This window comes from Colletotrichum navitas, assembly GCF_030913465.1.
Source record: "Colletotrichum navitas strain CBS 125086 chromosome Unknown LY79scaffold_1, whole genome shotgun sequence".
Lineage (NCBI taxonomy): Eukaryota > Fungi > Ascomycota > Sordariomycetes > Glomerellales > Glomerellaceae > Colletotrichum > Colletotrichum navitas.
In genome coordinates this window covers 2,432,795-2,457,254 of record NW_026850547.1, presented here as the reverse complement: position 1 = coordinate 2,457,254, position 24,460 = coordinate 2,432,795, and the positions used below count along the sequence as shown (strand labels likewise).

Here is a 24,460-nt window from a genome sequence, read left to right as displayed (position 1 = left end):
GCCTAGCCTATTCCCACGTGGGCTGTTGATACAAGACACTGGATAAAATAACATGTATACATCTTCAGAAGAGCTTTGCTCCAGTGGTGGAAGCCTGGTCCATAAAGAACTTCTTCAGAGGACCCAAAGCATTTACCGCACTCAAACCAAGAGATCGCAATGGCACCAGAGGGCCGCTATCCACGGAATAGAGCTTGTGAAGCTTGTCGCAGACGCCCAATACGACGTGGTTCGCCACATACCGCTCTGCGTTGTATGCTTCGAGAGAGAGCGTTGATCCCAAGTCCTGGCCAGTAGAGACAGCTGTCTGTATGGTCTTGACCAGGCTCTGTACGTCACCTTGGCCCTGGTTTAAGCCCTGGCCGGCAAGCGGGTGGATCGTATGCGCCGCATCACCGACGAGTGCGATGCGCTCAGCGGTATATGTGTCGGCATGTCGCATCTTGAGAGGAAATGAGGCAACAGTGCCCTCCTGAACTCCGACAACTTGTTGAGGGATCGCCTTGTGGTCAAAGGGGGTGTGCTCCAATCTCCAGGCAAGTTCCTCAGACTGCCCGGCATGCTGTTTATGCATGAATTCGAGATCAACCGGGCTCAAGCAGAAGGCAGCATTGACCATGGCAATGAATTCTTGTGGCGGAAGGTTCTTTAAAAGCGCAGCATTTTCGGGGGTTGTAGACCACACCAGCGTTGAGTAGTTTCCGGGGAGCGGCAGCATAGCCACAGGGCCTGTAGGCAAGAAGCGTTGATATGCAATCTTGTTGTGCTCACCACCCCATCCCTCACCCTCCATCTGGAGAGTTGCAACGACGCCATGCCTACCGTAGTCCCAGCCTCGTGCCTTGATCCCAGCGAAAGTGCGAACAGGGCTGTTTGCACCATCGGCTCCAACCAAGAGTCGTGCATGCAATTGTTTCCCACCTGATAGATGAACGACGGGCCATTGCGTCAGGTCAAAGTCCTCCGTCTCTTGTCCAAAGCTGATATCCTCAACCTTTGCCTGGTCATAGATTGAGACCCCACCAAGCTCTTCGAGACGCCTCAAGAGACCCGAGGTCAAGTTAAGGTTCTCGCACATGTACGCGATGGTCTTTCCTGCCGCAGGGCTAGCGGGCCAATCGAACTCGATTCTTGCGCCACTAACACCGTCCCAAACCTGCATCTCGTTGTAGTCTTGAACACGCTCGCGCTTAATGTGGCGCCATGCCCCAATCATATTGAGATATTGCGCCGAGGTGGGTGTGAGGGAACTGCATCGGTTCGAAAACTGGCTGGAAAGGAGGTTCCAAGCGCGGATCTTGGAGAGGTCTTGGGCTTCGACAAGAGCTACCCTGAGGCGCGAAGTTACTGGATTGGCTCCTATGAGACATTAGTGGTATTCTATGAGTCTGGGCGAGTATACAAGTCGTACGGAGTGCAGTAAGAAGGCTGAGACCAGCTGGCCCGCCTCCCACGCATACAACATCATAGATGTCTGGTTCCGCAGTCGATGATGTTGAGCTCGCGTTCGCATACGACCGGCGAGCATAAGTCTGAAACTTGCGAGTACAGCTACGGCAGACGAACTGATTCCTTGCCAAAAGAGCTCGGGGGGGCGCCATGGTGTACAAGCCTTCAGAAGGGGGATTTCTGGGTTATACAAATCCACGATCACATGGAACGATCAATTGAGACGATAGTTTAAAAATAAAAAGAAATCGCCACATTGTAGCCACAGCTATGGATGGCGTGAGCCGAGATACCTTTTGGGTTAGCTCCTATCGATTAGTAATGTGGCTGGTTCAGGCAACCTGGACCCCTCGGTGCTTGACATCCCTGTAATCTTGAAGAAATGACACCCTGCCTGCAAGTCGCCCCCACACAAGGTAGGTATTTTTGCCCGCATGACCTGTTGCCACAGCGCCCAGAGGTAGCTAGTGCTCCTGTTTGTTGCGTCAGCGGGCTTTCATTTGACTTCATCAACATCTGTCCACTGGTCGCATCCATTGCACAACTTGCGTCTTACACCCATCCCCATCGCTCTGACCTTCTGCCTGCCTGCCTGTCAAGGTCGCAGAAAACCAAGGCCAAGTATTCTGCGCGACAGCATTTTGCGTTGTCATCCGTTCCTTGCTGCCACTCCAAGGTTCTACGGTGCAGACTACAAAGGTTGCTTTGAGCTTTCCTTTGCAAGTGTGCTCGCCACACGGATTTCCCTATAGAAGAGCCTTTTCTTCCAACGTTCAGTTTTTCTCTGCCTACTTTACTTGCTCTTTTCCAATATTGCTAGACCCCAACACGTCCAACATGGACGATTACGAATATCTCCAGCCAGGGTTCGATCCCAAGTCATTGACAGTACCCCGGTTACGATCGATCCTAGTTGCGCACGAGGTCCAATACCCTGCCACGGCGAAGAAACCGCAGCTTATTCAGCTTTTCGAAGATGAGGTCCTTCCCCAGGCAAAGAAGATACTGGCAAAGCAGGCTAGGGCCAAGAGATCAAGCAAGGGCATCGTCGACGCTGGAAGCTCTCAAGACACCGACTTCTTCGAGGACTACGACCTTGCACCTCCCCCACCCAGAGTAACAAGATCAAAGTCGCCGCGCAAGGCGTCCGCCAGGCTTAAGAGCGTGGAGCACGAGCAAGAGGCGCCGCCATCTATGAGCCCGACGAAGAGAAAGGTGCGCTCGGCAAGCAGGCAACTGCCTGAACCTGAGCCTCAGCCTTATGTCGAGCAGTATACCGAGACATATGCTGAAGCGGAGCCGCTCGTGTCCGTTCGCAAGCAACCCACCACTCCCAAAATGCCCAAGATCAAGCAAGAGGAGTCGGAGGAGGATTTCTTCAACCGGCGGGAGTCCGAGTACTTTTCGTCCGAAAACCCCTTCCAAAGTGGCAGCCCGGCTGCGCAGCTCGTGGTCAGCCCAACGGGGCGAAGGAAAACCACTGGCACGGAAGTGGCACGCGACAGACAAGACGACAGCACTCGACGACGGACAGATGGCCATCACGCTGGAGATGGACCTAGATCATCCAGAAAGTCTCATGCGTTCGAAGTTCCTGTTAGCGACTTGTTGCGCGATGAAACCCCCAGCATTCAGTCTCACGAAGTCGAAGCTGGAGAAGAGTTCACTCCCGATGCGCAGTTCGAGATGGACCAAGAGATGGCTGCGAGCGGCGAAAAAGCGCTTGCGCCGCGACGTACAGGGCCTGCTCGTCAGAGACGGAGTCTTTCCAAACCTCTGTGGGCTCTTGCTGTTTCGCTCTTTGGAGCCTACGGCGCATGGTACCGACAAGAAAAGGTAGCTGTTGGGTATTGCGGGCTTGGCCGGCCTGCAACGCAAATCATACCTGCAGATATCACAGTGCCCGATTGGGCCGTTCAGCTCGCTGAACCCCAGTGCGAGCCTTGTCCCCAGCATGCTTATTGCTACGAAGACTTCTCCGTCCGTTGCGAACCTGACTTTGTTTTGAAGCCGCACCCGCTGTCATTAGGCGGGCTGGTGCCCCTCCCTCCAACCTGTGAGCCAGACGGAGAGAAGGTCAGGAGAGTCAAGACTGTAGCTGACAAGGCTGTTGAGGAGCTGCGGGAACTACGTGCACAGTTTGAGTGCGGTGGCTCTTCTGCCGACGCTGGTCAGTCGACAGAAACCCCGTCCATTGAAGAAGAGGAGTTGAAAGCGGCCATCAGCTCGAAGCGGAGCAAGAAGATGAGCAAGCAAGAGTTTGACGACCTTTGGGTTGCCGCCATTGGGGATGTCAAAGGGCGAGAGGAAGTGGAAGTGGTACCGTAAGTCATCAGTCACCTTGTTTTGCTCTTCTCATGTTCCTCGACTATATCCAAAAGTCAATAACGTCAATACCCATTCTGACCAGTCAGTGTACTAACCAGATCGGTTGTGCCCGAAGTAGAAAGGCCAATTCCACCTCAATTTCAGACGCCTATCTCTCGTCCTCCTCTCTCGCTCGGCTTCCGATCGGCTGTGCCCTCAAGCGTTCAGTCAAACTCGGCCTGGCAAGACATCGACTCTCAATTGGATCTGTAATCTTCTTGGTCTTGGCCTACTTTTACATTCAACGAAGGTACAGGTCTCACAAAGCAGCAGTCGCGCAGGTTCCTGCGCTTGTCGACCTTGTCTTGTCGAGACTTGCAACGCAAAAGGAGCTTGGTGAGGAAGATATCGATGACCCTTGGTTGTTTCTACCCAACCTCCGTGACGATGTCTTGCGTTCGGTGCACTCACTCGACGAGCGAGACCGTATCTGGACCCGAGTCAAGGCTGTCGTTGAACAGAACAGCAATGTTCGCACCAGTCAGAGAGAGGGACGCAGCGGTGAGGTTGGTCGCGCTTGGGAGTGGATCGGACCTATCGCTGGGAACAGTGCCAGGAGGCGCAAGAGTGGACGTCATTCCTTCGCCGCAGACGTCAAAACTGAAGATACCGGTGAAGCATCAGAGAATAAAGCTGGTGCGCATTCGAAATGGGAAGAACCGCGACCCATCTACTAAAGAAAGTACGGGCGCGGGTAATGCTTGCACGTCTGTCTGGTGGGGTGTTTCTTTCGAGTTTCTGCGATCACACTCGATGATCGAATGTAACCAGTTTTCTTTTGTAGCAACGTTTTGCGATGCTTTCGCGGAACAACCTGGAGGCTTTTCCCTTCTCAATACTTCTTTGCTCATGACTTTTGGGCTGGCTTGAGGGCGATTTCGAAAGGGGCGTTTAGGCTCGTGTGCGTAAGAACCAAGAACATAGTTTCCTCAGCTCTGTCTGGAGAGAGCAATCACTGACACAGAATTGCATCATCGAATTTATGCTATGCAATTATATTTTGTGAAGTTGCTGGCTGATGAGAGATCTAATGCTGTTATGGTCAACGTGTAGGTATGATTGAGAGTCTGGTTGTCGCTTTTTCTGAGGGGGGCCCTTTGCTTGCTTGAACTGAGAATGTCGAAGCGATCGGATATGCGATGGGAGGTCGGCGCGGTCACATTCAATATGCTAAATATCGAACACACCAAGTAGAATATGATATGCTCTAGAAAAAACACCACAATTGAATTCGCGGCCGATGTTGAAGATGGTGGTGCATTTGCTGGGCTAATCGTTTCCCTAATTGAACACTCATTTCGCACGTATAGTAGCGGTCCAGGTCCTGTTTTCTCTCAACTTCTTGAATTTGGCTAATGCACAGGGTGTTTATTGACACGCAAGGGAACATAATCCCCTCGGACAAAGGAAAAAAACCTTCTCGCTTTCAGACTCTAGGGTGGGTTGGAATCTATTGGGCCTTGGAGGAGACGATCTCTGTTGTGAACGGGGCGTCAATCAGTATTGGTGCGGCAGACTCCGATGAAGGAGGGGATGATCGAATGACAGTACGTACTCTCAACCTCAGCGACGCTCTGCTGGAGGATCTGCTGGAGAACCTTGGGGTTCTCGAGCTCCTTGGTAACCTTGGCGATGATGTTCTCAGCGAGCTCCTTCTGCTGGCGAGCCTTGACCTGGCCTTCGTAGCGGACCCAGGAGTCGAGGACGGCCTTGGCCTCGGCGGCCAGGGCGGTCTTCTGCTGCTGCTCGTAGGCCTGAGCCTCAAGCTGAGCGGTTTCCTATCGTCGATATCCGTTAGCTATTTTATCTTCCTGTACAATTGATGTTCGGTCCACGCATATCGTCCGCCCATTCGTCCGTCCGATATGTCGAGATGTTATCTCCTTCCAGTGATCATCGATTGCACCATGATCCGTACCTTAGAAACAGCAAACAAGGACTTGGTGATGTCGACGACGCTGGACATCTGCTGGACGTCCTCAATACGGCCCTTGACAGCCTGAGTGTGGTCGGCGCGGGCCGAGTTGAGGATGCCCTTGATCTTGTCGGCCTGTCCCTGGGCCCACTCGCTGTACATCGGGCCTCCGTACTTGATCAAACCACCCCAGACGGCGAGCAGGCAGAAGGCGACGACGGTCTCCTCGTTGACGACGTAGTACTCGTTGCTGATGGCGTAGACGCTCAGGGCGGCGGACGAGGAAAGGATGGCAGTCTTGGAGAGTAGCGAGTTGCCGGGCAGGGAGTCGACGATGGACTGGGCCTTCTTCTTGGGGTCCTCGGCGGGAACGTTAGACGCGTTGCGGGCGCCGGCGATCGAGGCCGAGATGGCGGGCAGGGTACGGCGGGCCAGGGTCGGCCGGAGGAGGTTTGCGCCTGTTCGAGGGAGAGGGGACTACGTGTCAGCCACCTTATTCCGAAGTTTTCGACGTCATCGTGCTCGATCGGATTTGCCAATTGATACGGCAAGGGATCTGGGAGGATATCTGGACGTACCGACGGCGCTTCTAGCCAAGCGGGACGCCATTGTGAGATGATATGGGGTGCGGTATTAAGGACTTGAGGTCGGAGCTTGCAAGGTGAGGTTTGACAAAACCTTCGAGAGGTAATTGGCGCTAACTCGGTTACGGAGACAGTCACGTGATAATACGGATGTCCTCGGCCTGGCTGTCCTCTTGCCTGCGGCGAATTGAATTTGGCTACGCTCGGGGAGTCTCCAGTGGGACCCGAAAGTAGTCCCAGTGTACCTCGAAGGAAAAAAAATCCCAACGCAGGACCCGCTGTAAATTTGACAACGGCCTTCACGATTTATAACAACAGCATCATACTACCAGACAAAACTCGCCCAGCATGCCCGCCAGAGTCTCAGGCGAAGGTTTGAAGAGAAAGAGAATACCGCCGAAGGAAAAGTCGAAAAAGCGGTCCAAATCAGAATCTGAGTCTGAAGCAGAGAGCAATGAGAGCAACGACCCTCAGGCTGAGATCCTATTACTTGAGAATGAGATTCTCGAGTCCAAGAAGCATTACAACAACATTTCAAAATTGATCAAAACCACGAACGCTCACGAGGATGAACCTGAGGCGGCGACCCTGGCCTGTGTAGCTCTGTGCAGAGTTTTTGTGAGACTGCTTTCTGCAGGAGCTCTCGTCCCCAGGAAGGGTCTACCTGAAAAGGAGGCAATTGTTACGCAGTGGCTCAAGGAACGGTATTTCGAATACAAGGATGTGCTCATATCCCTTCTTTCTAAGGAGGATCTGGCATCGACAGCTTTGACGCTGGCCATGCGGTGTCTCAAGGTTGAGGCGCAACATCTTTACGAGAAGGAAGATTACATCTTCCCTCATAACTTCCTCGAACAGATCATCGCAGGTCTATTGAAATCAGACAGCGATGATACGCGTGTGGAGTTTGTAGAGAAATACTTGACCCAATACGACGACATCCGCTTTTCCACGCTAAAGGCAATCAAGTAAGTGTAGGAGGACACATTGTACGGGACTGATAGAAACTGACAGCTTCCAGGTCTCTGGCTGAGACGCCCGGGTCTTTGCCCGAGCACGAGCTTTTCGATGATGCCTTCGAGCTGCTCACAAACATTGGTGACGTACCCACCGAACTCGGCAACTTCTTCGCCGAGAGGCCCAAGAAGAAGTCGCACAACGTCAACTCCCTTCACCAACACAAGAAGCAAGGCCAGGATGCCTGGCTCGCTGTTCTCAAGCTTGCAGAAACACGAGAGCAGCGAAAGCAGGTGCTGGATGTCATGTCCAATGAGATTGCGCCGTGGTTCATCAGACCGGAATTGCTTGCCGACTTCCTTACAGACTCGTATGACGCCGGCGGTTCAATCTCGCTGCTTGCGCTCTCCGGTGTTTTCTATCTCATCAAGGAGCGCAACCTCGATTACCCATCATTCTACACAAAGCTCTACTCCCTCCTGGACAGCGAGATTCTGCACTCGAAGCACCGGTCAAGATTTTTCCGGCTGATGGACACATTCCTGTCGTCTACTCATTTGCCAGCGGTGTTGGTGGCAAGTTTCATCAAGAGACTGGCACGTTTGAGCTTGAATGCACCTCCAAGTGCCATCGTCTTTGTGGTGCCTTGGATGTACAACATCCTCAAGAGGCACCCGCTCTGCACGTTTATGATCCACAGGGAGACGAGGGACCCGGAGGCCAAGACGCTCATGGAGAAGCAGGGCCTCGATGACCCGTTTGTGGCCGACGAGGCTGACCCAATGGAGACGCACGCTCTCGACAGCTGTCTGTGGGAGATTGTGCAGCTGCAGTCACACTACCACCCCAATGTAGCGACGATCGCCAAGATCATGTCGGAGCAGTTCACCAAACAGTCCTATAATATCGAGGACTTCCTTGACCACTCATACGGCAGTGTAAGTGACATCTACAGTGGACGAGTAGGCGTATTGGTTGACTAACCGTTTCGCAGTTGCTCGAGGCCGAGATGAGCAAGCAGGTCAAAAAACAGCCCGTTATCGAGTTCCAGATTCCGAAAAGGGTGTTCCTCCCGAACGAGCCGGATTCTGGATTCCAAGACAACCTGGTGACGAAGCTGTGGAGCTTCCAGTGAGGCTCGTAATGAGGGTGTAAGTTCAAACAAGGAATGGTGGTAAAAATAGCTGCCGTCATGGAGATCGACCTACGGCATTTCTTTGTACACAAATTGGCATTTTGATATCCGGGTGCGACATGGAGGCAAGCATAGATGGTTACTCAAAAGTTCAGGTATACTTACTGTCAACGCAAGATGCTCGATTGAGCCAGATGGGGATTTACGAGAGGGATCACAATGTCTTACAATGGAATACTCTCGGGTCAAGCTGGCAGGGCCTCTCCGAACCTCAAAGCTGGGCAAAGGTTTGTCGGCGGAAGGATTCGGTTATTTGATCAAGCCTTACTCCGGGACTCCAGCGCGTGGTAGGCACATGAATTCTGTCCGATTCCTTAATGCCTGAGTCAAACGGCCCAGGACCGCCTTGCAACTAAAACACCAAACCCACTCGGCGTGAAGAGTTTCATGATGAGTTACAGGAGAGATGTGAAGAAATGAGGCGCTACTCGGCAATATATTTGGCGGGTAAGGGTTATTTGATACGCGATTGTGCAACGATATGATCTGCACTTGTTGGTGTCCAACTGACCCTGTTTCCGTGATGTAGCAAAACACCAAGTAGCCCCGACCGATGACTGGCATGTCGCAGCCAGAGTTACCCCGGGCTAACCTCATCCTTTGACTATACCAGCAGACAATTCATCTTCATCTATCATGGGCCCAGCTCCCGCTGCAGTCGTTGTTTCTACATGACTTATGTGGCAGGCGTGTACCCTAGCAAGAAGTACTGATTTCGGACGAATCTTATGTGTCAGGCGTGTACCCTAGCAAGAAGTACTGATTTCGGACGAATCTTGGATCAGACACCCTATGATACTGTCTACGGGAATCTTGCCTTTTTTGTTCGTTGGGGGGTTTTCAACATAGGGTGGGGGGGGGGGGGGGGGAGGATGTTGGCTAGGTACCTAGGCCTAGGTACCTAGGTAGCTACCAGACTTCACATGATCCATTCGACAGGTGGGAAAGATACTCAGCGCCCAGATGGCCGTCCCAATGGTCCTCCTCCTTGGAGTTTTTGAGTTAATGGTCGTGTGCCCACCTGCCGCAAGCGATTAACCTCCAGGGCGGTTAGTATTGCGAGGAGCTAAGCTTTTGAGCTTGCATGGCGGCCTGAAAGACTTGCGGAGTGGGTAAGCGTCCAGTACTCCGTACAGTATGTGGTCACTGCTATGTGTGCAAGGAAGAGTGTGTGGGCAGTCGAGAACATCTGGAGAACAATACTGCGTCACACACTGAAGGGATGCCCCGCTTAGCACTAGGACTCCACTGTGGAGGCCCTCACTCAGTGCTGGCCGCAGTTTTGCTTCGGTGGCTGTGGATACAGAACCGCTGCTCTCGGACCTCCATATGACGGAAACACCTGGGTGGATCTCGGTACAAGGTGCGTTAGGTGCTGGGACGGCCGGGCGCTCTCGAAGCAGCTTAGCTCTCGACACACTTGCTGGGTTGTTCCACCTTCCACTGACATCACCAAGAGTAACTGAGTGCATCGTTTCTTTTTATCTTTCGCTCTTTTCAACGCGATCGGCAGACTTTTCCCTCACAGACCCAGCGCGTAATGGTTGTGTTGCATTGCCCTCGTTTCCTTCCTAGCCTTCCTTCCAATGGCTGCGTATTCTGAGCCCTCGAATCTCCTCTACCACGGCCCCTTGGTACTTTCCACCATTCCATAGATAGGTGGTTGGTGTTCAGTCGAGCTTCCATGATTCCGCTCCACTCAAACCCGCAAGAGAAGGACCGCTGAAATCCACTCCCCAGTTCGCCCGCTTTCGTTCTACAACTGGAATCAGCCCCATCGCCACCAAACTTCCCAGGACTCGCCACACGGCACCATTAACATCTCCTAATCTACACAGACCTGCACCCACGACTGGGGTGACGCATCGTCACTATCATGCCTGATAACCCGTTCCAGCCCTTGGCTGCCCATCTGCGGACAGCGGGCCCCCCAAGAACACCCATGAACCCAGGCTCGACCTCGGCAGCACCACCTCCACCAACAACACCCTCGAACAATGCCAACACGAATGATCCGAACGGACAGCACCAGCAGCCACGCCGGCGCAAGAATCACCGTGGCGGAGCCAAAAAGAAGCGCAACCGCCGCAAGTCCTTCGCCATCTTGCCCGAGGAGTCGCACGACGAAGCTGTTGCGTCAGCGCCCGATCGTGACGAGTTTTACCGTCAGCGCAATAATCTGAGCAATACGAGCATCGAAAGCGAGACGCTTCTGGATCATCGGTAAGTCCCTTTGCTTTTGGAGCATGCTTACGGAACGACAATATGCTCAATGTGGGAAGCAGGGAACAACAACCGCCGCTCCGACCTCGAAGACCGTCCATCATGAATGCTTCTACCCCATTCCCCGCTACCACGACAACGACGCCGCAGACGGGCAGCAGGTTGCGCAATGCTTATGTCGGAGATAGTGCAGAGGACGATGAAGGGTCGTGGGACGAAGGTGCGCCTTTGTTGTCCAGGTCTATTCAGCGCTCTTCCACTGCCCCAATGTACCCCGGCTATGGCTCAAACGACCCTCGCCAGCGTATGAGCCGACGCGGGTCTAGCAGATCCTCCAGAACGAAGCTTGCAACTCCTTTTCAAAACGACAGCTACAACGTCAACTACCCCCCGTCGATGCCCGGGTCACCCACATTCCGGCCCTCAGACCCATTGAATCTGAGCTTCGGGGATGTTATGATCCATGACGACGAGATTGACATACGTGCTTCGCCATGTAACAGTCACAGGGGGAGCGTGGACTCTCGCTCAGATCGAGGCAGTCGCAATAGTTCATCGCCTGATTTGGCACGGAGGAACAAAATCGCCTTGACTGCCCAGGAGGACGTTTGTTTTCCGAGTGGCATCTCCGAAATCGGGGACGAGGAGGGGCACTCACAGGACCCAGAAGCTAAGCAACGCCCAAGGCGTCGTCGCCGCCGTTGGCCGGATCTCGCTATTCTGGAAGAGTGGAGCCGCTTCGAAAAGGAAGGCCGCAGCGAAGAGAGACGCGTCAAGCGCATCACGGAGCCTCAGCTTATCAACGGTCGCCTGCGACCCATTACCCGAGAATGGTATCGTGCTGAGGAGGACGCGCCTTATCGGTTCACTTATTTTAACGAGGAGTTTCAGAGCACTATTCACAGCCAAACGATATCGGAGCTCGTACAAACTGGCGGCAACTTCCAGGAGCTGTTTATTCCGGAGCCACGCGTCCTTTCCGATGACGAGAGCGAGGATAGCGAGGAGGAAGCCGGCTTGTTGCTGCTCTCCACACATCATTCCCACACTGGACAGAATGGAGACTCCCGAGATCCGAAGCGGCAACCATCCTTGGCAAACACTCAAACGGATGGTGAGAGACGGGATGGTGTCAAGTCACCAGACAAGACTTCGGGAGGCAGCTCTCGCGCGACGTCTGTTCACCATACACCCACTGGTGTCAGATCGCCGGTTGTAGGCAACCAGACCACACAGACGCCGGAGTTACTTGACAACACACCAAGGTATGGCGAGAGACCTGTATGGTGGCTAGACGTCCTCTCCCCGACCGAAGCAGAGATGAAGGTGCTATCCAAGGCTTTCGGTATTCACCCGCTTACAGCCGAGGACATCATGGTCCAGGAGGCGCGGGAAAAGGTGGAGTTATTCCGGCACTACTACTTCGTAAACTACCGATCTTTTGATCAGGACCAGAACAGCAAGGACTATTTGGAACCCGTCAACATGTACGTCATCGTCTTCCGCGAGGGTGTCATCAGCTTTCACTTCTCCATGACGCCACATCCCGCCAACGTGCGTCGTCGTATTCGTCAACTCAAGGATTACCTGATTGTCAACTCTGACTGGATCTCGTACGCTATCATTGACGATATCACGGACGTGTTTGTGCCGCTGATTCAAAACATCGAAGACGAAGTTGACGACATAGATGACGAGATTCTGAAGCTTCACTCCACAACTGGCAACACCAAACACGATGTGGCTGACGAGAAGGCAAGCAATGCCGGAACGTCAGTAGGATCCGAGGGTGATATGCTTCGAAGAGTGGGCGATTGCCGTAAGCGTGTCATGAGTCTTTACCGTCTACTTGGCAACAAGGCCGATGTCATCAAGGGCTTCGCGAAACGATGCAACGAGCGTTGGGAGGTGGCCCCGAGGTCGGATATAGGGTTATACCTGGGCGATATTCAGGATCATATTGTGACCATGACGTCTAACCTCAGTCACTACGAAAAGTAAGTTAGCTTGTCTTTCCGGCGCGCAACCTTCTACGTCAGACCTAACTTTGGCCCCTTAGGATCCTAGCCCGGTCTCATGGCAACTATCTGGCGCAGATCAACATCCGCATGAACGAGCGACAGGAGAAGACAGCGGACGTACTCGGCAAGCTAACTGTTCTCGGTACCATCGTGCTGCCCATGAACATTATCACAGGCCTGTGGGGTATGAACGTCTGGGTGCCCGGTCAGGAGTACGAGGGCGACTTGAAATGGTTCTGGGCGATCACGGCAGGCCTCTTGGCATTTGGTATGGGATGCTACCTGATTGCGAAGCGGGTTTATAATATAGTGTAATGACGAACGGGTCGTCCTTGCCTTTGCTAAATTTGTCGCAGGTGGTTGGATAGGAACGAAAAGCGAACGCGGCTTCGTTTTTTAAGGACGGTGCAGACAGGTCGGTGCATTCACGGATGGTAAACGGTACACGTGTCTGTACGCCGATCGCTGCTGAATAATGTCAAATATTCTGGTTTGAGCCCGCTTGGCGACATATGCATCAACGTCGACGCAACAGTGACCTTGTGTTCCCCCGTCCCAGCCTTTCTTTGCCAACTGGAAGAGCTTGGAATGACCAGACACATCTGGCTCCAGCTTGCATGCGCCTCCGCCGCGCACGACTGCCCAACACGGGAGGGGAAAGTAGACTTGGCTCGACATGAGAGCGATTGTTACTCTGACAGCATGCACTCACTCAGGTGAGGAATGGAAACGGGCGAAAGCGGGAAAACGGTAACCATGTTGTTTTGTCAGCGAGACCGACTTGATAGTCATTGAGTCGAACGTCACGGCACGAGGCCATATGCTTGCCACCAACGTCGCACCGCACGAGGTGAGTGAGTTCTTGATAAGCAGTCCTCAGGGGATAGAAAGTATAAGAAAGTGTTTTTCTGCTGCCTGGGCTGGTGGAAAACTGACTTATGTCTACTGGAGTGGTAGTTTTGAGTGAAGTATACCTAAATAGATTGGTGATGTATATAGATTACGTATAAGTGCCGTGTGGTCACTACGGGTTTATCTGTCTTCGATTTGTAGACATGCAAACGGGGGGCTGAGTACTAGTTTGATTGTACATTACGATATACACTATCTACGCTCCACAATATCAATGCCCATTGCTTCGTTAACTCCGATGTTGGTCGTATCAACCCTCAAGCCACTCATTCAATGTCCTCCATTGCCCATACGCTCACACCTGTCCGCTCGACATTGGCCTTGAGCTTGTTTAGCACGGCCTGGCGCTTAGCTCGCTTCGCCATCAGATCCGACTTCTCCTCTGCGCTAAACCCGCTCAACTTCTTGCGGGGCGGCGTGCCGCGGCCGCCGTACGAGGCCACGGATGACACGAAGGAGTGGCGCAGGGTGCCGGGCGAGGCCATGGCCGTTCGTTCGGGCGAAAACATGGTGGAGCGGCTGTTCCTTTGAGGCGTGACCATCGGTGAGCCCTCTCGGCTGTTTACAGATGAGAACCGGAGCTTGCGCATTTGGTTTTCCAGGACATCAATATCGCCGGAACGTTTCTCCACCATGCTTGTCATCTTGCTGATGGTGCGCATGACGGCTTCAACAGTGGGCATGTTGGAATTGCCCTTGCCAGACGCACTGCTTGTGGCGGCGATCCTTGTCTTGAGAATCGTCAACGCCTCCTCGGCTTCGGCAAGCAGCTTCGTGAAGTTCGTGTATTCACGGCGCAGTTCGTTCTGCTGGCTGGCTTGTTCGGCACTCAGAGGCAGTGTGCGGTTGAGGTCGGCCTGTTCGGGGTCCGTCTTGACCATGATTATCTTCTTCAGGTCGTCTTGCTTCGAGCGAAGGCGAGACATCTCACGGGCAAGTTCGTTGCAAGCCTCAAGCTTCTCCTCAACATCGTGGACACGTCCTTCCTCGAGATCTTGAGCCAATGATCTGTCAATGACTTCCCCAAGTTCGTCAATCTCAGAAAGAACCCAGCTGTCGGGGTCCTCGAGATCTTCCTTGCGTCGACCACCCGCCTTGAAGTTGATATCGTGTGCCATGAGGAAGCTGGCCAGAGAGCGGGCATTCAGACCAAGTGTATCAATCATCGAATTGATGTCACGGTACACAGCTTCAACCTGGGCTGGGATAGTCTCCTTGGCCGATGGTACCACGTTGGAATGTGCAATGAAGTCGTCCAACTTGAGTGATGGCTCAATCTTGGACACAAGGATCTTCTGAATCTCGTCGTCCTCCTCGTCCTCCAGCGTTTTGGTCTCTTCTGCCTGACGTCTCTGGCGCGCAATTCTCTGCTGAGAGATGAAGTGGTCTTCGGCGGGCTTATTGCTAATAATCGACGAGCCCATCTGAGAAGGCTGCTTCTGTGCCGCAAGGATCTGGGAGGCCATGCCCGGGGCGCTAACCGAACGAGCCGACTCCTGGCGCAGCATGCGTCCTGGTACAGCACCCCCTCTGACCGGACTGGGAGAACGAGGACTGGTTTGCGAGGGGCGAGGGAACATAGGAGCATTGCGGCTGAGGTCGCCAAACAGTGATGCTCGTGGCCTCTCCTCCTCGGTGCGTGGAATGGAGTAGGTGCTGCTGCTCACCCCACCGAATGAGCTCTGCGGGGTCATGCCAGCTGTAGGCGTCATTGCCGTCATAGATGGACTAAGGTCCTTGGAAACCATCACGCCGCTGCCTTCAGACCCGTCATTGTCCTCCTCGTCCTCGTCCTCAAGGTCACTGCCGTGTTCACTCTCAGGGATAGTCGGAATGGGAGGCAGGGCATTTTCCTTGGGCTTGGACAAGAAGTCCGGAGGCAATGGGGCGTCGTCAACTGCAGGAGTATTGCCCCGCGGCGTAGACGACCAGGTTGCTGAGGAAAGTGACTGCTTGGGCATCTTCAAGAAGTCGGGAGCAGTGGCCGGCGCTGTTGATTTGGGCCTTTCCAACCCCAGCTCCGGCTCCGCAGAAGGCCTGGAGTCGTCATCCGCTGGCAACGGTAGCGCCTCGGAGGGTGTGGTAGGCTCTGCAGGTTTGCTTGCCTTGGGCGTAAGGAAGTCGGGTGGAAGCGGTGCCTCGTCAACTGGGGTGGTGCTTCCCTGAGGCTTGGAAGGCTTGAGGAAGCTGGAAGCCAGCGGCGCGGCTGCGGCTTCTTGCGTTGTTGTGGCCTTTGGCATTGATAGAAAATCGGGAGGCAGAGGTGCATTGTCCACCTTGGGGGAAGACTTACTTCCGCCATCTGAAGGAGCATTGCCTGTGCCCGAGGAAGACGAAGATTCTCCTAGCGGATACTCATTCTTGCTTGTTGATTCAGGGGGCAGAGGGGCGTCACCCAGAGACTTGTGTTCGGATTCGATTTTTATGTCCGTCGTCTTCTCGGAGGGCCTTGCGGAGCCGAATAGACCCCCGGTGGCTGGTTGCGATGGGAAGCCGAACAAACCACTCTTTGGGGCCGACGTTGTGGTAGTCGCTGACGTAAAGCCAAATTTGGAGGGTGCGGGTGTTGTTGTAGGGGTGGTCGATTGACCGATACTAAAGATCGACTTCGCCTTAGGTGTCTCATCCGTTGTGTCCATTCCCTGGTCCCTGGGAGGAGTTTTCTTCTCAGCATCTCCAAGAGCAGAACCAAAGTTGCTGCCGAAGAGGGACGATCCGCCAGCACCAGGGGTAGAGGGGTTCTCATCATCATCATTCGCAGAGGGGTCGGCTTTGAAGGTGGTTCCCAGCTTGAACGGCTGGCTAAATGGATTGCTAGTCGCAGGGCCACTCGAACTTGGCGGGGGGAAGGCCGTATCCTTTGAAGTCATAGACGGCTGAGCACCTGTCCCAAAGGGACTTGACGAGGGCTTGCTTGAGAACACGCTTCCACCCTCGCTGCTCTTGTCACCAAGCGAAGCAAATCCGCTAGATTTGGCAAAGCTGGCGAATCCTCCAGAAGCTGGAGCAGCCTTAGGGGTCGAGTCGGATGCGCCACCAAAGGGGCTCTTTGCGCCTGAATTGCCAAGACTGCCGAAGCTGGATTGACCGAACACCGGTGACGCAACCGCAGTTGAGCTAGATGCACCCCCTGATGCCCATGGTGACGATTTTTGCCCGAGTGTCGATGACTGACCAAAGCCAATCGATGAGGGTTGGCCGAACGCAGGGCTTGAAGAAGAAGAAACAGAGGGGCTCCCAAACGCGCCGCCGCTGCCAAATGCTGACTTAGGGGCAGAAGACTGGCCGAACACAGAGCCGGATGCTGCTGAAGTGCCACCAAAGGCACCGCTGCCGAAGGCGGAACCGGTAGAAGCCGCAGGCGTGGTGGAACTTTGGGTGGTGCCACTTCCCCAAGGTGAAACCTTCGCACCGAGCGTTGAAGAGCCGCCAAATGTCGGTATCTTAGACCCACTAGTACTGAAAGGTGAGGGCTTCTGTGCCGAGCCTAGAGAAGAAGTTGAGCCAAATGCCGGCGTGCTCAAAGGGGTACCGAATGCTGGCTGGTCTGAGGCGGATGCGCCCGCTGCTGGTGCCGGTGTTAACGAGGCTACCGCAGGTGGCGCAGAAGTGTCGAGTGCGGCCATGCCGGGATAAGTCGTGCCTTGCCTGATGGATTCTTCATACACAATCCACCATGCGCTTAACACGCCTTCGTGATTCAGCACCCACAGGCCTGGCAGCGGGCCAGGCGAGTCCTCAATCTCTTCATCTGCAGGGAGAGGCTTGTAAACCTTGTCCTTGCTCGAAAGATCGAGGGCGACCCCGATAGGAATGGTGTTGTCGAAGCTCTCATTCATGGGAAGAGAGGCGCGTTTAGAGTCATCCGCCAACTCTGTTGTGGTAAAGACGCCGGCAGTGTCTACTGGGTGGTCAGCTGTCAGAGGCGATTTGGCCCTGCTCAAGAGGCCAATATCTGGCGAGGCGGTAGACGCCACAATCAGGAGATCCTGCAGGTTGGGGGGGAAGTCCTTCAGTCTCAGTATCGAGTGGTGAGGAGTCTTCTCGGCGCCAAAGGGGTCGACAGGGTCGGCAAGTTTTTGGAAAGTAAAATCTGACGGCATCTTTCTTGTGATGATGTGGTAAACTGAAGTGGGAGGAGATTCGGACGTGGAAGTGTGAATCGCGAGGAAGAGGTGGTTCTCCAGCCAACTCAGAGAAGAGACTGAAGCCGATTAGTTCCTAATAACAGCACGTACCAGACCGCGAAAACCTACCGTGAGCGTTGGCCACGTTCGGTGGCCGTGGGATCTCGCCCTTTCCTTCGCCCTCGGGGGTCATCTGGAAAATGGTGCCATCCGCCAAGCCCGCTACCAGCTGCTTGCCCTTCGTGCTCCAGCTGATACAGCTCACTTGCGCCTTGAGCGAATTGCTGAGTTGCCTTTCCTTCAGGTTCGCGATGTACAGGTTGCCATTGTCCGTTACAATGGCGCACAGTTCCGCCTTCTCGATTGTGGGGTTCGGAATAAGAGTTCTCAACGTCTCGCCGTTCGTCGCAAGCTCGAACGCAGCTTTTGTACCACCCTGGAGCAGGCTATTTACTTCGTAGACAGCGAGCCCGCCCCCGCTCTCGGCGGAAAGGATCAGGTAGTTCTCGTCGGCGCTGAAAGCAAGCTGCGACACCCTCATAGGTATGGGCAGCTTACCCTGAGGTTCGAACGCGCGGACGTCGGAGTCGCCGTCCTTCTCGGTCTCGAAACCCTTGCGTACAGATTCGGTCGACGCGATCGTGATGCCATCGGGGCCAGCCGCGGCGACGAGACCGCGGCGGGCGGCGATGCTAATTAGCGAGGCCGTATCGGCGGGTGGCGGAGACCACGCGGATGTAAGCCGGAGCTTCGCGTCGGTGGCAATCGACTTGAAACCAAGCGCCTGAACAGAGTTACATGGTGAGCCTCGAACTTGCAATAGACATCGGCATCGACGGTGTCGGTGACCAGATCTCACCTCGGTCTGGATCACCTCCAGCTCGGGGCCTTGGCTCAGTCCTCCACCCCCAGCCGTGCTTCCAAGCATGGAATTCCCTTGGTTTCCGAAGCTGAAAGCCATGACTGTTGCGACCTGACCAGCTTCTGGATGGAGGACCTGCAAGTCAAGGTGGTCCTTCGCATTAACTGGAGGGGTCGTGTTATTTATAAAAACCTTTTTTCTCTTGGAATGTTTCCTTTTTTCCCCCTCCCCTTGCTTCGCTGTGGTTTGCCGGGGTATGTAGTGGTTGCTGTAGCCGCAAGGTTAGGCTGCTGCCGTTGTTGTTGCTGCTGTCGCAAATAACAAATTGTTCACCAACAAACGAAGAAGAAAAAGGAAAGTAACAGGCGAGAAGCTTGCAGAACCCAACAGGACTTTCCCAAGTGCTGTGACTGGCAGAAAGAGAGGATTGGATCAAGTCTCGCGCGTGAAAACACGGTGCAATTGGTAACAAAGCGGAGGCGCCACTCGAGATATGCCTTGGAAGATTATTGCACCTTCTGCTCTTGCCTGGGCTCGTCTGGCAATTGTCTACCTAAAAATTCCAGGTTCGTAGCTCTTTGCTCCTGGTCCGTTCGCCTGCCAATCCACCATGGATCTGAGTCACGTGCACCGAGCTCATGGATTTGGGGCGCTTCTTGGCCAATCAAGTTCCACCAGGCAGCTCTGTTGGATACGTCGGGGTGCCTTGCATGAGCTCCTGTCCCCTCTCAAACAGCGGCAACGGCCATCGAAGGCAGCTTTTAGCCTCGTCATCAGCTCCCACGTCCACCCTCAACCTCACTCGATCCCCACATCTAAAGGACATTTCCTTCAAACTAGACATCACCGACGACTGATGAACACGAAAACATCGACGAATTCGACGACGTAGATATCCCGAAAAAAGCGTCCGGGGTGCCCAGACAAGTCAGCAACGATGCCTGGCTTCGACTTCTCCAACTACAACCGCAATGCGGCCCTCCATGCCAGAGGCGTCCCGCTTCCCAAGGCGACGAGCACAGGTACCACCATCGTAGGATGCATATTTGACGGCGGTGTAGTGGTCAGTGACCTTCCTGTTTCCTTCCTTCTCATTTTCAATCGCTTTCCCAGGCTCCTTATCCATTCCGCCTCGCCCTCTAGAGCACCCTCCCTCTAACCTACTGCACCTACCATACTACAGTTACTAACGCTTATGACTCTCTAGATCGCCGCCGATACAAGAGCCACTTCGGGCCCCATTGTTGCCGACAAGAACTGCGAAAAGCTGCACTATATCGCTCCCCAGATTTGGTGTGCGGGTGCCGGCACCGCCGCCGATACAGAGTTCACTACGGCAATCATCTCCTCCAACCTCGAGCTCCATTCCCTTTCCACGGGACGCAAGCCCCGCGTCGTCACCTGTATGACCATGCTCAAGCAGCACCTCTTCCAGTATCAGGGTCATATTGGCGCCTACCTAGTCGTTGCCGGCGTCGACCCTACAGGCACCCACCTCTTTACCGTCCACGCCCACGGCTCCACCGACAAGCTCCCCTACGTCACCATGGGATCCGGCTCGCTGGCCGCCATGTCCGTCTTCGAGACCAAGTGGAAGCCTTCGCTGACCCAGGACGAGGCCGTCGAGCTCGCCAGCCAGGCCATCCAGGCCGGTATCTTTAACGACCTCGGCTCCGGGAGCAACGTTGACGTCGCCATCATCACAAAGGACAAGACTACACTTAAACGCGGCTTCGTCAAGCCCAACGAGCGCAGCGCCAAGCTCAAGAGCTACGCCTTCCCTAAGGGCACCACCGCTGTGCTTAATGAGAAGATTATCAAGAAGAATGAGATTGGCCGCTACGTTAGCGTAACAGAGGTGCCGGCCGGCGAGGAGATGGAGGTTGATACCTAAGCAGATGGCTTTTCTTTTTTTTAGTCTTCATGAAACGAGGGCATCCGACGGGTTGCCAATGAAGTAATCCCGAAATGGGAGGATTCTGTACCAATACAATGATGGCAATAGATGGGATTGATACAAGCCGTTCTCCCTCCCTTGGTGCATTGAGACACAAGTCGACAATCGAGACATCACCAAAACCAGATGTATGACTACCCATAATAACGGCCATGTCAAGCCTCGGTGGAGACAGTCATCATAAACATCTAAGGTTCAGTATTCAGCCAACTGTTTTCAGAGATTTGAACATAAAATGGGCGATGGTGAAGGGGCACAAACGCAGAGGGAGGTCTCGTAAGTCATTGACCGTCGATGCTGCTGCCTGTAGTTAGGAAGGCGGGCAGAGCTCTCTGTTTTATTTCTTATACGACAAAAGGAACCCCTGACAAAGGAGCGATAGAATCGCTGCCTCCCAGTGACGAAAGTGGTATGTATAAACAGGAACCAAGTACGTTTAAACAAGGCTAAAAGGGTCCTTCCCATCACTTTCCGAGCCCCCTTGTGACGCAAAACCATAGACGCCTCAATCTCCTTGCATTGGAACCTTCCACGTCCCTTTCTGACCACATTTTTTCATGGCACTGGTTGAATGCAGAAAATGGCATAATTCCCAGCCATTAAATTTAAATGCCCAATAAAAAAAATAAAAAAGAGCTGCACTCCGCGGAGCCAGCCTCCCAGAACTCCGAAGGGGTATGAAGGTGATGTGCTGATGCAGTGGTCATGATCCGTGAAATGCCGCTAGACGGTCCGAGCAGAAAGAACTTCAAAAAGACTTATCGCTAACCAGTCTTGATGCCGAACATAGTCCGTGATCTAGACTTGCTGCGAGGCTTCTTGTTCGTGTCGTCTTCGTTGTACTTCGACTTATGAATCCTGTGAGGCACATATCAATATTGCGTCCCCCTTGATAAACCAGAAGCAATACATACCAGCTGTTGCCGACCATGTTCATCCCTTTGGCTTCGGCCTGTCTGTAGAAGCCAGCTGCCTTTTTAAGATTCTTCTTGCACCCAACTCCTTGAGCATAGCAAAATCCAGCCTCGGCCAGTGCATCAACATCACCCCAAGCTGTTCTTTTGGTCAGCGTTATATTTTAGCGGAATAACGGGGTTGCACAACTTACATCCGGCGATCTCGAAGCATCGCAAAGCAAGAGCCTTGTCCTGCTCGATACCCCATCCATTCATATGACTCACGCCAAGTTCATAGATGCTCAGAGCGAACTGCGCCTTACGGGTTCTTCTCTCCATGGCATCGACAAACTTGCCTTCCTTGACATGGTCCTCGTCATCAGCAATCTCGAGGCTGGCGCATTCAGCGGCCTTTCTCAGCCACTCAACACCCTCTCGTTGGTTAGGCCGCATGCCCCACCCATGTCTGCATGCCAGAGCATACAGAAGCATACCCGTAGGGTTGCCTCCCTTAGCGGCATGTCGCAGATGGTAGGTCGACTCCTTGACCGAGCCGTTTTCGTGGCACTCAATGCCTTTGGCCAAGTGCTCCTCTGGGGTCATCTCAGATGTTGTTGGGGCGCCCGAAGCCAGGGAGCGCGGCGCCTTGAGAGTGCTGTTAGAGTCGCTGGTAGTCGTTGACATGGCAGTCTGGCCTCGGGCAGCGGCTTCGTAAACTGGGGAAGTGCGAGTACGACCCCTTGGATCTTCCTCGGAGCCCCGGCTCTCTGTGGAAGGACGACTGGGGTTTGGGGACGGCTGTGGTGCGGGGCCGCCGCGATCCATGCTCTGCTTCCCATAATCAAATGACGGCTTGGCCAGGCTGAGGTCATCAGGTTCCCCTGAGCTGGACGGCCTAGTCGGGGGCGAAGGGGGCGCTCCACGCTGGATGGCTTGAACGTTGCTAGGGAGCGTCATGGGGAGCTCATACTGGATCGATGTCTGAGGGTGGGTGTCCAGAGGAACTGATCTTTGAACAATCTTGCCTCGAGGAAGGGAGTATTTGGAGTAGATGTATGACGGAGCGGCCTTACCATCGTCCGGCAAGTAATCGGGGAAGCCTTCGCTGTTAATACTAACAGGAGTGTTGGCCGAATCGTCATTCGCAAAAACGAAAGACGGCTGGCTGTCTGATGATGCCTGGCGCGTTGGAGTTTCTAACCCAGGAGTACCGGCGCGACTCATGGGTCTCGAGAAATTGAAGGATGGCCGCGGCAGAGGCAACGAGGCATCGGAGCAGACGGAGGGCGAGCGTTGAAAGGGGCCAGGGTTGAGACTTGGAGAGGTCGTTGACGTGGCATAAGCGCTACAGCTCGACAGTTTTCGTGCGGGCATGGACTGAATCGAGTTGCTCATGTCCTCGGTCGAGTTATCGAGTGGCGAAGACATGGAAGTCAGGGATTGCGCACCAAAGTTAGGCCGTGGAGGTGCCAGCCCTGGTCCATCAAACGAGTGCCCCTTGGACGGCTTGCCGGGCGATCCAGTCAACGAATTCTCTCGCGATCGTACAGGCGAATGCAAAGGTAATGAGCGGTCTTTTCTAGGGGGCGAAGTTTGCAGATGCGAGTCGCTAGAGGAATGTTCCAAGGGTGTCGGAGACTGTTCCCTTCTGGCACCAAAGAACATATCGTTTTGGCCTTCTGCCGTTGACTCCAACGCTCGTCCACGCATCGTCTCGGACAGCGGTTGGGAAGGCAAAGGGATGCATTCGTCGGGCGTGGGCGGGATCCGGCTCATTCGAGGATGTACTGACACGGGTCGGTCCTTCTCGGACGGAAAGGCGTCCTCCACTTCGGTTCTCAATCCATACCCGGGGTTCTGAAGTTCAGGGAGGGCGGCATCCTCCGATCCTGAGTCGTACATGGAGCGGAAATAATCTGACCGGCCCTGGACAACCAACGGGCTCTCCGTGGTCAAAGGCGGCAGTCGACTCACGCGCTTCCCTTCACCGTTGGCGGCAGCCTGAAGCTGCCTCGCAAGGAGACGACTCTGTAGGGCGAATGCATCGAGAGGGGATAGTTCGGGGGGCGCCTCGCCGGCGACGTGAAGTCTTGGGGATCGCAAAGGTCTCGACACATTGGACATGCTCGAGGGCGCCCGAAGGTCAATGAAGTTGGGGCGCTGCGGCGACATTGTCGGTCGGGATCTCGAGCGCGTCTCGCTTTATGTTCCCATGCAACGCGATGCAAATGTCGTTCTGGTCGTGAATTAAGTTGGGAGAGTCGACACCTGATCGATCGGGAGATTGGGCGGGCCCAAAAAAGTGGTTGGTGGTTGGAACGTTGGGGGTGTAGGTCAAGTCCTGGCCAAAAGATCGTTTATGGCGTCAGTCCAGACTAGGAGGATGCAATGTACAGGTCGAATAACAGGTCTCTGTACTGGTGGTGGGTGTGGCTGCCGAGAATGCTACCAACCACCCATACAAGGAGTGAGTCGGGATCGAAACTAGGCCGGCGAGTATCTCAAAGCTAGGAGTCGAAAGTTAGAAGGAACAATTGGAGGTGGAAGCTCGACGTGGAGATGAACGAGTGTCGTCGTCGATTTTCTGAGCGGTGCTATTGGCAATGGGGATGTATCCGTAGAGCGGTCTTTCTTTAGAAACAGGCAAGACACTAGCGAAGGGCGGGCGTGTCCGTTTTAGGTCTGGTGGGTAGCAAAGAAGGCGCAGCAGCCATAAAGAAGGCGAAAGACGAAAGACAAAAAGATTGTCTAAAGGAGGCGAGAGACGAACGACCTGAGGTAACCTGAGGACGTGTCGAGCCAAGTCCAGTGGGTGGATGTGGTCTCGGGCCAAGAGCACACAAGCAGCGGGACGGTTTGTTCTCGAAGGTTGGGTTGGGCTGGTAATAGTATTCGTACGTGCCGAACTATCGCAAAAGGCAGATAGGATAGGTATGGGACACGGGCACGGGCAGTTGAGAAAAGGGGTGGGGAGAAGGGGAGGGGGGGGGGGGGG

The 24,460-nt window shown here is 54.2% G+C and overlaps 9 protein-coding genes across 9 annotated transcripts; 4 read left to right on the top strand and 5 right to left on the bottom strand.

The window, feature by feature from the left end:
* Window positions 1-64: 64 nt before the first annotated feature.
* On the bottom strand, window positions 65-1,601 carry LY79DRAFT_664954 (ubiquinone biosynthesis mono0xygenase COQ6; the record flags this gene model as incomplete). The annotated part of the gene is made up of 2 exons (XM_060562989.1): window positions 65-1,359; window positions 1,412-1,601. The coding sequence occupies 2 exons, from the start codon at window positions 1,599-1,601 to the stop codon at window positions 65-67; spliced, it is 1,485 nt and encodes a 494-aa protein (XP_060421230.1).
* A 535-nt stretch (window positions 1,602-2,136) lies between these two features.
* On the top strand, window positions 2,137-4,832 carry LY79DRAFT_30080 (Man1-Src1p-C-terminal domain-containing protein). The gene is made up of 2 exons (XM_060552279.1): window positions 2,137-3,768; window positions 3,876-4,832. The coding sequence occupies exons 1-2, from the start codon at window positions 2,287-2,289 to the stop codon at window positions 4,491-4,493; spliced, it is 2,100 nt and encodes a 699-aa protein (XP_060421229.1). The 5' UTR covers window positions 2,137-2,286; the 3' UTR covers window positions 4,494-4,832.
* Window positions 4,833-5,269: 437 nt separating this feature from the next.
* Window positions 5,270-6,463, bottom strand: LY79DRAFT_534543 (uncharacterized protein). Its single transcript, XM_060556437.1, has 3 exons — window positions 6,310-6,463; window positions 5,735-6,189; window positions 5,270-5,594 (listed from the first exon to the last, which is right to left on the bottom strand). The coding sequence occupies exons 1-3, from the start codon at window positions 6,338-6,340 to the stop codon at window positions 5,310-5,312; spliced, it is 771 nt and encodes a 256-aa protein (XP_060421228.1). The 5' UTR covers window positions 6,341-6,463; the 3' UTR covers window positions 5,270-5,309.
* Window positions 6,464-6,663: 200 nt separating this feature from the next.
* On the top strand, window positions 6,664-8,407 carry LY79DRAFT_586031 (CBF/Mak21 family protein; the record flags this gene model as incomplete). Its single annotated transcript, XM_060560574.1, has 3 exons — window positions 6,664-7,283; window positions 7,337-8,210; window positions 8,267-8,407. The coding sequence occupies 3 exons, from the start codon at window positions 6,664-6,666 to the stop codon at window positions 8,405-8,407; spliced, it is 1,635 nt and encodes a 544-aa protein (XP_060421227.1).
* A 1,936-nt stretch (window positions 8,408-10,343) lies between these two features.
* LY79DRAFT_503751 (cora-like Mg2+ transporter) lies at window positions 10,344-13,026 on the top strand (the record flags this gene model as incomplete). The annotated part of the gene is made up of 3 exons (XM_060553430.1): window positions 10,344-10,690; window positions 10,750-12,687; window positions 12,750-13,026. The coding sequence occupies 3 exons, from the start codon at window positions 10,344-10,346 to the stop codon at window positions 13,024-13,026; spliced, it is 2,562 nt and encodes an 853-aa protein (XP_060421226.1).
* Window positions 13,027-13,889: 863 nt separating this feature from the next.
* LY79DRAFT_503762 (uncharacterized protein) lies at window positions 13,890-14,549 on the bottom strand (the record flags this gene model as incomplete). Its single annotated transcript, XM_060553432.1, has 1 exon — window positions 13,890-14,549. The coding sequence occupies one exon, from the start codon at window positions 14,547-14,549 to the stop codon at window positions 13,890-13,892; it is 660 nt and encodes a 219-aa protein (XP_060421225.1).
* Window positions 14,550-19,306: 4,757 nt separating this feature from the next.
* LY79DRAFT_29919 (proteasome A-type and B-type) lies at window positions 19,307-20,646 on the top strand. Its single transcript, XM_060552277.1, has 2 exons — window positions 19,307-19,675; window positions 19,820-20,646. Exons 1-2 carry the CDS (start codon window positions 19,550-19,552, stop codon window positions 20,504-20,506), a joined length of 813 nt encoding a protein of 270 aa, XP_060421224.1. The 5' UTR covers window positions 19,307-19,549; the 3' UTR covers window positions 20,507-20,646.
* LY79DRAFT_29915 (uncharacterized protein) lies at window positions 20,646-21,200 on the bottom strand. Its single transcript, XM_060552276.1, has one exon. The coding sequence runs from the start codon at window positions 21,065-21,067 to the stop codon at window positions 20,786-20,788; it is 282 nt and encodes a 93-aa protein (XP_060421223.1). The 5' UTR covers window positions 21,068-21,200; the 3' UTR covers window positions 20,646-20,785.
* Window positions 21,201-21,333: 133 nt separating this feature from the next.
* Window positions 21,334-23,637, bottom strand: LY79DRAFT_503557 (uncharacterized protein; the record flags this gene model as incomplete). The annotated part of the gene is made up of 3 exons (XM_060553409.1): window positions 21,334-21,427; window positions 21,484-21,622; window positions 21,678-23,637. The coding sequence occupies 3 exons, from the start codon at window positions 23,635-23,637 to the stop codon at window positions 21,334-21,336; spliced, it is 2,193 nt and encodes a 730-aa protein (XP_060421222.1).
* Between the last annotated feature and the right edge of the window lie 823 nt (window positions 23,638-24,460).